Here is a 15,455-nt window from a genome sequence, read left to right as displayed (position 1 = left end):
TGGCGCTAATGCGTAAGCAGGGGCGGAGGAGCTATTTCCAAAGTGGAAAGCACCAACAAAAAAGGGCACCTACAAAGCGAAATCTCAAAGCGAAAATATCCATTTTTTTAGACATTGGTATATACCCTTTCATTGTGATCCCATTATCAGGGACGATTTCAATATTTGTTTTTCTTTATATATCATACAAGTTATTGCTTAAGCATCACAATTTCGGCTAAGTGTGATTGTCTGAATATTCATTTGCGAGCGAGCAAAGCGAGCGAGAAAAAATGTAAGATCTGTGAGGTCGTAGAGTGAAAAATTACATCTTATAAAGAGGAAAAAAACAACAAATCATGATGGGGTTATAAGCATCACGGAAGACTGAAAAAACATTTGTTTTAAAGTGACATATAATTGTATCATCTATAAATGCGAGCGAGCGAGCGAGCTTTAGGGGAAATTACTCTTAGTCGCTTTAAATTAGGTGCAAGACTAATGATGAGCAGGTTAGGGGGGCACGTGCCCCCCCCCCCGATGATGAGAGGTTAAGGGACACATATCGAAAGGGATAAAGACACTTATTAGAAAAGAAAAGGAGCATGTGTCAAGGTACAAAGAGTAATTATCAAAGGTTCAAACTGGGCACTTCTTACACCTGAAAGGAGGCACTCACCAGAAATGAGATAGGGCACTTATGAGTATGGGAAATGGGCATTTGTCGACGGAAAAGGGGCATCCATCAGAAATTGATTTATCAGAGGTGAAAAGGGGCATTTATGAAAAGGGGATAGGTCCCTATATAGAAAGGAAAAGGGGCACGATTCAAAATTAAAGGGCAGTTAGCAAAGGTGAAAATGGGCACCCATCATAGATGAAAAGAGTACTTATCAGGGGGGGGGAGGGGTACTTTTCAAAGTAAAATGAGCATCTCTCAGATTCGAATAGGGGCAATTATCGGAGGTGAAGAGCGCACTGAAGTGAAACGAATTAACTTCATATATATGAAAATGGTCATTTACCAGAGATGAAAAGGGACACTTTTTATTTATGAAGGGCCTCATTTTTCTAAATAGCCCTTATCAGATAGGAAAGGGGGCACATGTGTTGGTGAAATGTGCGCTTATCCGAGTTAAAAAGGGGAAGGGGCACTTCTTTACAAAGTAAAAGTGGCCCTTTGGGGGGGGGGGTACTTGAAGAGTGGGGCGAACTTTGCCCCCTACCCCTGCCACCCGCCCCATCATCTGAAAATATAAAATGATGTTGTAGGGGCCGGGCGCGGCTTTATCATGAGTACTTTTATGTGAACCTCTTTTTTTATAAATATATTATGCTGGATTCTGACCCAGATTGCACACTCTAAAATGATAGTATGATCATCCCCAATGCACCCCTTCCTCCTAATTCGTCGTTATCGTCACTGCCATTTACGTATGGCCGGTGTGACCGCGTAGAATGTAACCCGCACCGATCGTCCGACTATTAGAGATCGATCAAGAGCGGACGATCGGTGCGGATTTTATCCGCGCAGAATGTCCGTGTCGGACATTCCGTGCGCGCCTCAAATGTCTGACGGACAATCCGTGCGGAAGAGGTCTCGCAGCAATAGTCCACCTGCCGCACCGAATGTCCGTACTCTAGTCCACACATATACATAGTCAATATAGTGGAGGCTGTTAGGGCTAAAAAGGGGTTGTTTGATGCAGATTCTTCTAAAAGCACCAAATTTGGCCCAGAGGTAGATTATACCATACTTTTACGATTTCTTCCGGACGCCAAGAAGGGTACCCTCTGGGTATGCCATATTGGGCAAATCCAACATGGCCGCCATCTGAGTTAAAGGTCAAGCGAAGTTCCAAAAGGAAAAGCGGTTGTATGATAATAGTTTATATATTTATGGGGTTTTGGGGGTCAGAGAATCTGATTATGATATTCTTTCATCAATTTAAGATCTCCTTGGGGCTGCCATACTGGTCATATTGGTCAAATCCAAAATGGCCGCCATCTGATAGTTACAGGTCAAGTGTAGTTACGAAAGAAAATGGGCTAGTATGATAAAAGTTTATATATTTATGGGGTTTTCGGGGTCAGAGAATCTGATTATGATATTCTTTCATCGATTTGAGATCTCCTCGGGTCATACTGGTAATATTGGTCAAATCCAAAATGGCCGCCATTTGATAGTTACAGATCAATAGTAGTTCCAAAAGGAAAAGAGCTAAAATGATAAAAAAAAATTATATAGTAAGGGGGTTTTCTGGGTCAGAGAATCTGATTATAGCTGTTACTGGCCTTTGTATATAATATATACGCATACAACACTGATCTTTATGATGTCTTTAACGTGACATATCTTCTTCTTCCCTTGCAAACGAAAAAGAAAACAAGGTCATTAAAAGGGATTAAGCGACAAATAATGATTGTGATTCAAATTGATGCGAATATTTGTTTGAATAAGCACTGCTATTCACCCAAATCTTCTTTGTAAAAACAACTTTTACAAATCTCAGCCATGCTTACTGAGTTGAGACATTCCACTCAATGTAAAATACTCATTAAAGAATACACTTCTCCTAATCTGAAAGTGATCTTACAACACCGTGGCAGAATTGCATGGCTGAGATTTGTAAAAGTCGTTTTTACAAAGAAGATTCTGGTGAAAAGCATTGCTTATTCAAAAAAATCCTTGCATCAATTTGAATCACAATGATTATTTGTCGCATGATCCTTTTATTAAATAACCTTGTTTTCTTTTTTGTTTGCAGGGGGAAAAGAAGCTATGTCACGTTAAGAAATCATAAAGATCAGTTGTATTATGCGTATATATTATGATACCAGAACAAATGTTGATTATCAGAATGTCATTTTGGAATACCTCTATACAAATACCACATTGTCTTTAGCCCGTATCAGTATTAGTATGATGCAATATAAAGCTATTATTCTTTATTTAATTCAGTATAATGCTTTTCCTCAAAAATAGTTTTGCTATTTCTTTAGGGTTGAGACGCTAAGAAATGGTTTCAAATGTACATTACACGAACCCTGAACCATTGCAAAATGATGGTGGTTCTCTCTCTCTCTCTCTTTATTTTAATCATCCATTATCAACTACATATAAAGCAGCAACCAAAAACTTAGGATTATCTGAGATAGGTGAAAGTAAGAGTTAAAAAAAAAGTCATGCTAAAACGGCGCTTCACTTCCCCCCCCCCCCCCCATGAAAAAAATAAAATAGATTAGTAGTCCTCCTCTCCACTCATAGCGATTCATCCAAATAAGAAATCCAAGTAAGAGGCATTTTGAAAGTTTTAAGAAAATTCTTTCAAATTCCAGGATATTGGGTGTTCTTTTTCAGGAAACTCTATTTAAACGAGTGGAAGCACTGGCGGTTCTGTTTTTTTAAACTGTAACAATTCTCCTTGGATCAGATATAGACCAAAAATAAGCCTCATTATCTTCAGTATACAAGTGTCATTTCGGACCTTACAGCTTTCATAGAAATCGCTTCTGGACCGTCAAAGAAAAAGTTTGAGAACCCCTGGTCTACGCATTATACACATCAGGACCAACTTGACAACTTGACAAAAATTTGAGGGGGGTTCGACCCTCCCTCCCCCTCCCCCCCCCCCCCCCCCTGCGTACGCGCCTGCATGTGCATCCCTTCTTCCTTATTCCCTTATCCATCGTTACGGTCACTACCATTTGAGTAGGGCCGGCCCCCTCCTTAATAACGACTCCAAAGCCATCAAGAATGACCCCATAATTTATAGATTACCATTCTGCCGTTCTTTGGATCCGGAGGGGCCGGGCGCGGCCTTTTCAGAAGTGTTTCTACACTAACCTTTTCATGCACTCCGGCTTAACATAAACAAGCATGCTAAGATTGTTTTGAAAAGAAGCATAATTTCGACTCAGTTTCGCATAACCTAAAAATAAGAATACGGCCAGTCACCCCTTCCCCCCCCCCCCCCCCCTCCCCTCAATGCATCCGCCTTTACACACCCCCCTTCCCCTTGTCTTTCCTTATTCGTCGTTACTGTCACTAATTTTTAGTGCCATTTCGTTGTCTTTCTTTCTCCCCGGCTCCTCTCTTCTTTTTCTTTCCTCTTTTTTGAACTCTCTCTCTTTTCTTTACTTTTTTGTTCTCTTTTCTTTTATCTTCTCCTTTTTCCCCCTATGGGAAATTATGGGTATACGGGCCGCACGCATGTGCGTACGTCGGGTTGCTTTGCCTGGTCGCACGTACGTACATGCGAGCTTGTATATAAAGGGCTTTTAGCCCGTTGCCCGGGGCAGAATTACCAGTAACCAGATAACAGAAGTATAGACTACGCATCGGAGTGCACTACAAGCAACGGAGATCATCACAGCAACCAGCAAAGGACAGCATCGACGGATTCTGACATATAGTGACGACTCTGGTGAGTAGATTTTACTTTACCCCTTTTTTTCCTTCTTTTTTTCTTTCTCTTTTTTCCTTCTCAATTTTTTTTGCTTCGCCAATAGGGGGGGGGGGGCCCGCGGCCGTTTCGGCCCACCCCTGGATCCGCCACTGAAGTGCCCAGACTCTTCGCTTCTAACGAACTCTTTTTCTCTAGGCCTTTGTGATAATAACTCAATTTCAAGCGAATTATTGTCCTTCTTCAAATGTGATAAATGCATATGCCTCCAATCAAATCTATTGAGATCTTTAAAATGTTAAGCACCTGCAAAGCACGTTACCCAAATTATATTTCAGTCATGTTGAAAAAAGGGTATTTTATTACAGCCTTAACTTAACTATCCCTCACCATTTATAATAAACAAATGTTTTGCAACGCTCTCCCCTTCCCAAGAGCGTTTAATATTCGCCCCCAATGAGAGCAATATTTTGTTTTCTCAAAAGCTTGCTCTACACTTGCTAGTATTTATGATTTATGCGAAAGCAGGTAGGCCTATCAAGTTCCAGGTAAGGAAAGAAACATATGACCCTTGTTAACAAATTAATCAGAATGTAGTGATACATTTTTCAATGACTTAGAATTGTATTTTCCCGCTGTGTGGTTATACCGTTATAGCGCCTATCCTTTTTAGCTGTCCCTTTTTGTTGGTCTCCCCTCCCCGCTTTGGAAGACGCTCCTCCGCCTATAGTGTGTCCTAACGCGACAGGTTGGTTACCTGGGCAGATAAATTTCAAACAAAAAGTCCAACACATACGGTCGGGATTTCAGAAATCTTTCATAATAGTAAGTTTTACGGTAATGCACTGCTCTTTGCCCCTAACCAGGCGCGGATCCAGGGGGGGGGGGCCGAGCGGGCCTTGCCCCCCCCCCCCGCAAAAAAAAAAAAAAAAAAAAGAGAGAGAGAAGAAAGGAAAAGAAGGGAAAGAGAAAGAGGAGAGAAAGGGAAAGAAAGAAGAAGAAGAAGAAGAAGAATAAAAGAAAAGGGGGAAGAAGGAGATCGGGGGGGACCGAAAGGGCCTTTCCTCCCAGGCTGTTGACCCCCCCCCCCCCCCTCCAATCAAAAAAATAAGAGAGAAGGGAGGAAAGGGAAAGAAAAAAGGAAAAGAGGAGATACTGGCGTACTAATGGGGGGGGGGCTTTGGGGAAATCAAATTCAAACGTGGTTTATTTATAATTCCACAACGGTGGATTACAAATAATGCTGAAATGACATAATTTCCGAGATTTGTCCTCACTTTTTAGTAAATTATACGTTTGTATATGTGTTTGTTGGAAAATGACAAATTCCTAAATTTACAGCCAGGCACGAAATATGATTCTTGAGATTCCTACATGTCAGGGCCCGAGGTACGGCAGGGATCGGGAGCCTCGAGCTCCCTCCCCCCCCCCCCCCCACTTTATTTGAAAAAGTATATTAAAGAGAAAAAAAATAGAATGAGCGCAAGAAAGAACGAATATTTAACTGCCAGTGTTAAAAAATGAGTCATCAAAATATGCTCATCTGACCGTGATTAAATGCCTAAAACCTTAAGCTTCCGGGGCTCTGCCCCCTGGATTCCACCTAGGGTGCTACGGCAGGCCCTTAGATGCTCATCTGACGGTAATTTAATGCCTAAAACCCCGCTTTTTGGGTGATCCGCCCCTCTGGACCCCACGCCAAATAGTGACCTGCCAGTGTCACAAAATAATAGGTATTAACAAAAAATGATCATCTGACCTTAATTAAACGCCTAAAACCCCTGAGCTTCCGGAGCCGGACAAGTTATCAAAATGTGTTTATCTGACGGCAGGCGCGTAGCCAGCCAGGGGGGGGGGGGGTCCCCCAAATCGGAAGAGGACGTAGAAAGTAAAAGGAGCAGACAAAGAAAATCTTTGAAATTCAGACAAGGATTAAGAGTATAGAGAACGGTACAACGTATCGTCTTCTTTCTCTAATAATTTAATGAAACGTCAAAGCTTCGCGCAGGAGGGGAGGGGAGGGGGGGGGGGACTGAATTCAGACAAGGATTAAGAGTATAGAGAACGGTACAGTGAATCGTCTTCTTTCTCTTATAATCTTATGAAACGTCAAAGCTTTTGCGCGGGAGGGGGGAACCTGAATTCAGACGAGGATTCAGAGGCGAGAACGGTAATAATAATCTTTAATGAAACGTAAAAGCTTCCGCGTTTTGCGCGAGGTTGGAGGGGGAACTAAATTCCGACGAGGATTATTTTCGAGAACGGTACAACGAATCTTCTTTTTTCTCTATTGATTTAATGAAAATTAAAAGCTTCCGCGCGGGGGGAACCTGAATTCAGACGAGGATTAAGATTCGAGAACTGTACAGCCAATCGTCTTCTTTCTCTCATAATCTTATGAAACTTAAAAGCTTCCGCGCTTCGCGCGGGAGAGGGGGGGGGGGGACCTGAATTCAGACGAGGATTAAGAGTCGAGAACGGTACAACGAATCGTCTTCTTTCTCTAATGATTAAATGAAAAGCTTCCGCGCTTCGCGCGGGAGGGGGGGGGGGGAACCTGAATTCTGACGAGGATTAAGAGTCGAGAACCCTACAACGAATCGTATTCTTTCTTTAATAGTTTAATGAAACGTCAAAGCTTCCGCGCTTCGCGCGGGAGGGGAAAAACTAAATTCAGATGAAGATTTGAGTCGAGAACGGTACAACGAATCGTCTTCTTTCTATCATAATCTTATGAACTTTAAAAGCTTCCGCGCTTCGCGCGGGAGGAGGGGGGGGGGGACCTGAATTCAGACGAGGATTAAGAGTCGAGAACGGTACAACGAATCGTCTTCTTTCTCTAATGATTTAATGAAACGTAAAAGCTTCCGCGCTTCGCGCGGGAGGGGGGGGGGGGAACCTGAATTCAGACGAGGATTAAGAGTCCAGAACTCAACAACGAATCGTCTTCTTTCTCTCATAATCTTATAAAACTTAAAAGCTTGGGGGGGGGGGTACCTGAATTCAGATGAGGATTAAGAGTCGAGAACTCTACAACGAATCGTATTATTTCTTTAATAGTTTTAATGAAACTTCAAAGCTTCCGCGCCTCGCGCAGGAGGGGGAGGGGGGGGGGGACTGAATTTAGACGAGGATTAAGAGTCGAGAACGGTACAACGAGTCGTCTTCTTTCTCTAATGATTTAATGAAACGTAAAAGCTTCCGCGCTTCGCTCGTGAGGGGGAACCTGAATTCAGACGAGGATTAAGAGTCGAGAACTCTACAACGAATCGTCTTCTTTCTCTAATAATTTAATAAAACGTAAAATTTTCCGCGCTTTGCGCGGGATGGGGAAAAACTAAATTCAGACGCGGATTAAGAGTCGAGAACGGTACAACGAATCGTCTTCTTTCTTTAATAGTTTAATGAAGCGTCAAAGCTTCCGCGCTTCGCGCAGGAGGGGGAGGGGGGCTGAATTTAGACAAGGATTAAGAGTCGAGAACTCTACAATGAATCGTCTTTTTTCGCTAATAATTTAATAAAACGTAAAAGCTTCCGCGCTTCGCGCAGGACGGGGGGGGGGGGCTGAATTACGACAAGGATTAAGAGTCGAGAACTCTACAACGAATCGTCTTCTTTCTCTAATAATTTAATGAAACGTCAAAGCTTCCGCGTTTCGTGGAGGAGGATGGGGAAAAACTCGCCCCCCCTCTCCCCACCGACCCCCCCCCCCCCCCCCCCCCCTTCCGCATTACGTCACTGTTGGTCATCGTTACGTACCAATATTTGGCTCGCATAATTTCAAATTTGGGCCCCCCCCCCCTAAGAAATCCTGGATCCGCGCCTGCCCCTAACCCCCCCCCCCCTCCCCTCCCCTCCCACCCCATCCAGCTAGAAGGGGATGTGACTTTTAGATCATACCCTCACCTTGTAGGCTAGTACGTACGTAATTCGGGCTCTTGGGCCTTCTTATTCTAAATGCCATTAATTCCCAAATGAATCACCAACAGTTTTGGTTTGAAACCTCATTAGGGAAATTCCCTTGAACGCGCGGACGTATGCACTGGTAATCACAACATCTCACTTGCGATCTTGTACCGGTCGATAGGAGTTTCGGCTGGTAGTTCACCGTACGTGTGATGTCAACGCTGTGAAAATTACCGGGAAAAGTATAGAAAATTCAGCATCATTTTAGTGTTATGTATTTAGTATGTTTGTTGACAAACTTTGCTTTTTAACTATTTGGATTGAACACAACAAGAATGTTGATGAGTCGCCCACTTTTTTTATTCAGTCCCACATGTTGGAAAATGTGTATGGATCCTATCGAGTTGTGTCTCTAGATTTCATTTTCAATGGAGCTTATGTCATCCATTTCTGTACAGAGGCTGTACAGGGCCTGTTCATTGCACTTCCACACTCCTATAATCGTAAATGGGGTGGTCCTCATACATTAGTACCAGCATTATTGCTAAAATGAAGGAAAACTTTTCCAACATCAGTGACCTACGTGAGCTGAGTTGAAAAGATTGTGTTTCACTGCAGGTGTCCTCAGTAAATGTAATGCCGATTTTTTTTTTTTGTAATTCGTACAGTGATGTTTGAACATTTTGAGAATCGATAGAGGTCGTCTGAACAGTTTTTCCTACCCAAAAAGTATACTAATGCCTCCTTGAGTAGAATATCACAGACCATTTGAATTTTGTTTAATTTAGTAACAATCCTCAGGACAGCCGATGCCCGATGGAGAAGATACTAAAGGATGTTCTTGGGGCTACGAGGGTCAAATCATTCGGTACAACTTCCGGAGGCTGCATCAGCGATGGACAGAGCTACGACACCGACAAGGGCAAGTTCTTTGTCAAAGTCAATGGAAAGAGTGGGGTAATTTGATTGAAATCTCATAAATTTTCATGTTTGTAACCAATAAAGTCATATCAGACTTCATTGGTCTGCTACTGCAAACGATTAACATCTATATGTATCAATTTTCAATCTCATTAATAGTTATTGTATGTACGTAGTACAGATTCTATATTTTGTATTTTAGCTCATTAAATTTTGGTTCAAAATATCTGAGCCAATTTTTTACATTTGAGCCTATTCCATTTTCATTGCATTTATACTTCATGACATTAAAACATGAAAAGTCAATCACAACTGATTTTTTTTTAATATAATGATAAATACAAACAATTTCATTAGATTGTCACCATCTATACAATATTAGCATCCATAACATAAGTAACTTGATATCCTTTATGAAGGCAAGGCAGATGTTTGATGGTGAGAAGGCAAGCCTTGAAGCTATACAGGCCACAGAGACCATCAGGGTTCCCAAACCTGGACCAGTCTTGGACAATCCTTCAGGAACGGGAACCATATTCATCATGGAACATCTTGATCTTCAAGGTCTAAGCAAACATTCTGCAGCTCTAGGTGAACACTTAGCAAGGTATGATCCTGAGGCCATGTTCTATGTTCTTGAGAAGTATGCTAATTGTCATAAAAATTTTAAACTGCTTAGAATAAACACTTATTAAAGGACATGCGTAGCTGTCTCTTTTAACTATTATCTTAAGTATCCAGCTTTGTATAGATGTTAACCAATGGCAGCCATGCTAAAGCTAGGGTAATATTAATGGAGCACCAGGTGTGGCAATTTGCCAGACATAAATGCTGTAAAAGAAGTCACTATCATTATTTATTATTAATTCGGTTTAGCAAGCACTTAGAGCTGTAGGACCCTTGTTTTCTTATCAAGATGTTTCGTATGTACTGCTTTCAGCTGTCAGGTTAAACGGACATTGATAATTCGATATCACAATTTTCATTTTATTTTTTTATCCTGCTGCATTGTGACTCTATCCCATACAGATTGCACCTTCACAACCTAGACGAGGGTAAGAGAGCCAGGCAAGAAGAAGGGCGTGTAGGGGCAGATACCTCCCAAGGATTCGTCAGTCAGTTTGGATTTCATACCACCACCTGCTGTGGCTACCTTCCTCTTGACAATACATGGTGCGACGATTGGGTGGTAAGAGAGGGGCAAAGGTTGTGAGGGTAGAGGGAGCGGGGGGGGGGGGGGGGGGGGGGGGAGGGAGGAGGGGGGAAGGGGGAGCTTCATACAACCACCTGCTGTGGCTACCTTCCTCTTGACAATACATGGTGTGACGATTGGGTGGTAAGAGAAGGGCAAAGGTTGTGAGGATAGGGGAAGCGGGAGGGGGGAGGGGGGAGGGAGAGAAGGGGAGGGGGATTTCATACAACCACCTGCTGTTGTTACCTTCCTCTTGATAATACATGGTGTGACGATTAGGTGGTAAGAGAAGGGCAAAGGTTGTGAGGGTAGGGGGAGCGTGAGGGGGAGAGGGATGGGGAGGGGGGAGGGGGAGAGGGATGGGGAGGGGAGGGGAGCTTCAAGCCACAATGGCAGGAGTTTTGGCCTAGACTCTTTAAGCAGCTTAGCGAAACATAGTGCCACGAAAAGAAGCGTCTGGAACCCAAAATTGCATATTTGTTGAAAATCATAGTTTTGTCACATAGAGGTAGAAACACATCATTCGTATATGGAGCTAGTAAATGCACATACCATCTTGATGAGGCTTAATGTTAGGTTAACTTTCATTTAGATAAGTCAAAACAGAACATTTTGCATTCCAGACAAGTTTTTTTATGCCACCACATTTTGCTATAAAAGTCACGTTAACGGTTCTTATTTGAGGGCATTGAGACCAATGAGAAGAGGAAAGAATGACTGTGGGAGGGGTGTGGTTGTGTTTTTATGCTTTGTGGAGTAAAAGAAGTAGCCTTCCTCAGCAAATGTCCCTTCATTTATCTTAGTAGTATGTTACAGATATATAAAGTACACTCTGCTTAAGTCATTTTATTTTGCTGCATCATTTTCTTTTAAAGGTGGTTACTATGTATATGTTTCAATGAAGTTTTCTACAGCACTAATCCATTTAAAGAGCCATGAATCTATTAGTTGTGTTCTCCCAACATCCTATATCTTTCAGTACCGTTGTTTATGTAAAGGCTTAAGATGAATGATATACCGGTACAGAGGCATAAGCTCTTGCATAGATCTGGCGTAATATTTTAAATAAAGATGTCCTTTGCCCAGCATCACCAAAAGAAGCGGCTAAGAACTTTTAAAGATGTCATTATTATTTGACTTTGTTTGTTTTGTTTTGTTTGTTTCTTTCTGTTTGTGTATTTGACAAAAGTTTGTTTATTTGTGTTTAAAAAATATATTGATCTCATACAAAATACTTGTACAAATTCCAATGCAGCGCTTCTATACTGAGTACCGCCTGAAGAAGCAGCTAGACCAGATACAGGAGAAGAGCAGTGACAAAGAGTTAAGAGAACTGTGGCCACTCCTGGAGAGAAAGATACCCAAGTTGTTTGAAGGTTTGGAGATCACTCCTGCACTGCAGCATGGTGATCTATGGGGTGGTAACGCAGGCCAGCTTGAATCTTGCCCAGGTAAGGAAAATTGGATGTATGGGCGGTTGTATGACATTTGCTTCCATGACATTTCCTCTGTGTCAATTTCCTACACTAACCAAAAACCTAACATCAATCCTGGATTCAACACTCTACCTAGCCCTAAAGCAAACCCAACCCTAATCTAAAACCCAAACCCAACCATAACAGCCCCAAGCAATTGTCGCAGATGTAAATAGCGGGTGGCTACATGGGCATCTCTGTGGTGATCTGATATTTGCTCCAAGCTTTATTTTGTTAAAGTATGTATGGTTGAAATGCTGAAACAGATGGCTAAAGACCGAAGTACTTGGAGAGACACTTGAAGTAGAACTCTATTGGGTCATTGAACCTGTCATAAACTGACAGATCACTATTGATGATGTATGGTTAGGATATATATGGTCCTACAACCATGTCTCTGTCTGTGTGCATCCTCCTGGTCCTATCTCCTGTTTGAGGCATAACAAGTGGTTTTTACATATTTGCAAATGTGCTTTGTGATGAACATGATTTCCAGATAGATTTCGCTCTCTGTATACATTTTGCTGATCAAAAAGACATTTCTCTTGCATTTTCAATCAGTTTATCTCCAAACATGATTCTAAACATCAGAACTCTAGACTAGCTATATGCCCACATATTTGAAATATTCAATCAAGCAAATTTGTATACTATATTTCATTCAATCTTTGCAAAGATATGAAGAAAATATAATAAATTTTGAATGATCATATTAGTTACTGGCATAAGACGCATCCTTTTTCTGTACTCTAGCGGCAAACGTGACAGCTTTACTTTCTAGCATGCTGATACACCTTTTCCCATCTCCTTCCTACTTCATGTCATTTTTCTCTGTTATACTTGCAGTTATTTTTGATCCAGCCAGTTTTTATGGCCACCATGAGTTTGACTTGTCTATAGGAGCCATGTTTCACTCTTTCAACCAAGACTTCCATAAGGCCTACCACAAACTCATCCCCAAGGCTCCTGGCTTCGAGGAGAGAGAGAAACTATACTTACTCTTCCACCACTTGAACCACTGGTTAGTCACCCTCTGATGGAAGACAAGGATGATTTATAAAGATAATTATTTGATGATGATGATGATGATGATGATGATAGTGATGATGATTTATAAAGTTAATTATTTGATGATAGTGATGATGATGACGGTGATGGTGATGATGACCATGATGATGATGATGGTGATGATGACCATGATGATGATGATAGTGATGATGATGATGATGATGGTGATAATGATAATGACTATGATTATGGTGATGATGATGATGAAGATGATAATGGTGATGGTGATGATGATGATGGTGATGATGGTGATGGTGATGGTGATGGTGATGATGATGATGATGGTGATGATTATGATGATGATGATGGTGACGGTGATGGTGACGATGATGATGATGACGGTGATGGTGATGATGATGGTGATGGGGATAGTGATGATGATGATGGTGATGGTGATGGTGATGATGATGATGATGATGATAATGTCTATGATGATGATCATCATCATGATCATGGTGATGATGATGATGATAATGTCTTTTTGGATGATGATTATGATGATGATAATGACTATGATGACGATGATGATGGTGATGGTGATAGTGATGAGGATAATATATTTGAGGATGATGATGATGGTGATAATGATAATGTCTATGAGGATGATAATGACTATGATGATGATGATAATGTATATTAGGATGTTGATGACTATGATGATGATAATGGATTACCTCTGATGTAACATTGAACGTGCCTTATTATGTGAGCATTGTATTTTTTCATTCTCTCTTCAGGAATCATTTTGGAGCAAGCTACAGAAGTTCTTCATTATCTATCATAAGAAGTCTTATCAAAGACTGAATCCAGAGTTTGTAACCAATCATAAGAACTCTCAAGCTGCCATCCCAAAGAACCAACATACCTGCATTCTATCTATCATCAACAAATGTGAGGAACTCAAGAGGAACCTTGTTTACCCTAAATCTCTTACTGCTGTCAATCGTTTTGGATCAAGTTACGAGGCTGTTTATACTGACCAAACTAAGAACAGTTGGACCCACTGATGATAGATCTTAAGAACTCTCAAGGTGCTATCCCAAAGAACTACTGTCACCATCAAGTATGAGGAACTCAACTCAAACCTTGTTTACTCAAAATGTCTTGCCGTTAACCGTTTTTAAACAGGTTACTTTGCTTACATATCATGGGGTGTGTTTATTGACCAATTTTTTGCCTAGAATCAGTGTTTTCAAACGTCTTTTAGGCAAATTTTTAAGGTGATAAATGCAAAGCCTTTTTCTAACGTCTGTAGATATGGGCATATTGTAACGCCGAAAAAGGTGCGTTTCGAATGTGACATACAGCCAGAATCACGTTTCTGAGAGATGATAAACGCAAAGCTGTTTTGAACTCCACATACAAATCGGACCTTCCCAGGCTAATTTCCGGTTCGAACGCTATATGTGTAGCCATTAAATATATTTGAAGCTGATTGTTCAATTGTACATTTTATTTTAAGTCATGTACGTTATGTGGGTTTAATCAAGTGATAATGTTGTTTCAAAGATAACGACTATAATAAATAATAAATGCCTAAATCTCATTTGTGGAGGAATCACTGTTTATCAACTTTGCTCTGATTTTATATAATTGCTTAGAGGGAAAGTTAGTGGTTGTGAGGGTTATGGTGATTGATAACTTATATTACATATACACTTTTTAAACCTGAAATATTTGTTAATTACTGATTTATATGCACATGAAGTTATGAAAATTGCATTTATGATTGTAATATTGGTACATGCCTAAGTTTAAGTTTCTCCTTGGTTCATTTTCCTATGCATGAAATGCCACATACGCACACACACATGCACAAGCACACACTCTCTATCTCTATCTCTCCTTTCTCCCTCTCTCTCTCTCTCTCTCTCTTCATTATATTCAATCACAGAAACAGAAATAACTATTTTATGAAATATTTTGTTTCATATATTAATTTTTAATTAGGGTAGATTTTTTATCACAACATCAGAAAACTTCTGTTCATCTGAAGAAATTGTCTGAACTATTCTTACTTTTCTTTCTGAAAGATATATCTTTTTGAGTTTATGTGCTTGTATATCATGTATTTGTCATTTATTTAGACTTTCTATGTAATACACAAGGCCAGTGGTGAATTATTAACAATGAGTATTTATCAACATATACATGTAATGTATATGTATATTAAAGTCATATTCAACAAATAAAGAATCTTGAATCAAAGTTATTTTGTACTATATTTTGATATTCTTTTTTTACACTTGACATACCGGTATGTACATTTTCAAATTACAACTTCTTTTTGTACATCCTTTTTTATGGGGGGGGGGGGGGTCGGGGGATAGTGAGCACTAAAAAAAATTATATATTTTGCTCCCCGAAATTTGAAAATCGTGCAGACCAATATATATATATTTTGTTGTTGTGGGGGGGGGGGGGGGGGGGGCAGAAGAAAGCACTACAAAAAAAAATAATTTCCCCCCGACAAAGGGGGGGGGGGGGGGTGTTAAACCCCTTTGTAGA

General features: G+C 40.8%; 1 protein-coding gene across 2 annotated transcripts; it reads left to right on the top strand.

Moving 5' to 3' along the window:
• The first annotated feature begins 8,383 nt into the window (after positions 1 to 8,383).
• Positions 8,384 to 15,155, top strand: LOC115918478 (ketosamine-3-kinase-like). 2 transcript variants are annotated; one of them, XM_030980296.1, is made up of 7 exons: positions 8,384 to 8,494; positions 9,080 to 9,248; positions 9,632 to 9,819; positions 10,242 to 10,401; positions 11,660 to 11,855; positions 12,726 to 12,900; positions 13,685 to 15,155. In XM_030980296.1, the coding sequence occupies exons 2-7, from the start codon at positions 9,108 to 9,110 to the stop codon at positions 13,749 to 13,751; spliced, it is 927 nt and encodes a 308-aa protein (XP_030836156.1). In that variant the 5' UTR covers positions 8,384 to 8,494; positions 9,080 to 9,107; the 3' UTR covers positions 13,752 to 15,155. The 2 variants fall into 2 exon arrangements, with proteins under 2 accessions (XP_030836156.1, XP_030836149.1); XM_030980289.1 differs by having other exon boundaries at positions 8,387 to 8,533.
• Positions 15,156 to 15,455: the final 300 nt, after the last annotated feature.

The sequence above is a fragment of the Strongylocentrotus purpuratus genome, unplaced genomic scaffold, assembly GCF_000002235.5.
Source record: "Strongylocentrotus purpuratus isolate Spur 01 unplaced genomic scaffold, Spur_5.0 spur5_contig_818, whole genome shotgun sequence".
Taxonomy (NCBI): domain Eukaryota; kingdom Metazoa; phylum Echinodermata; class Echinoidea; order Camarodonta; family Strongylocentrotidae; genus Strongylocentrotus; species Strongylocentrotus purpuratus.
Note: the sequence above shows the minus strand (reverse complement) of the source record. Positions and strands in the feature narration are given on the sequence as shown.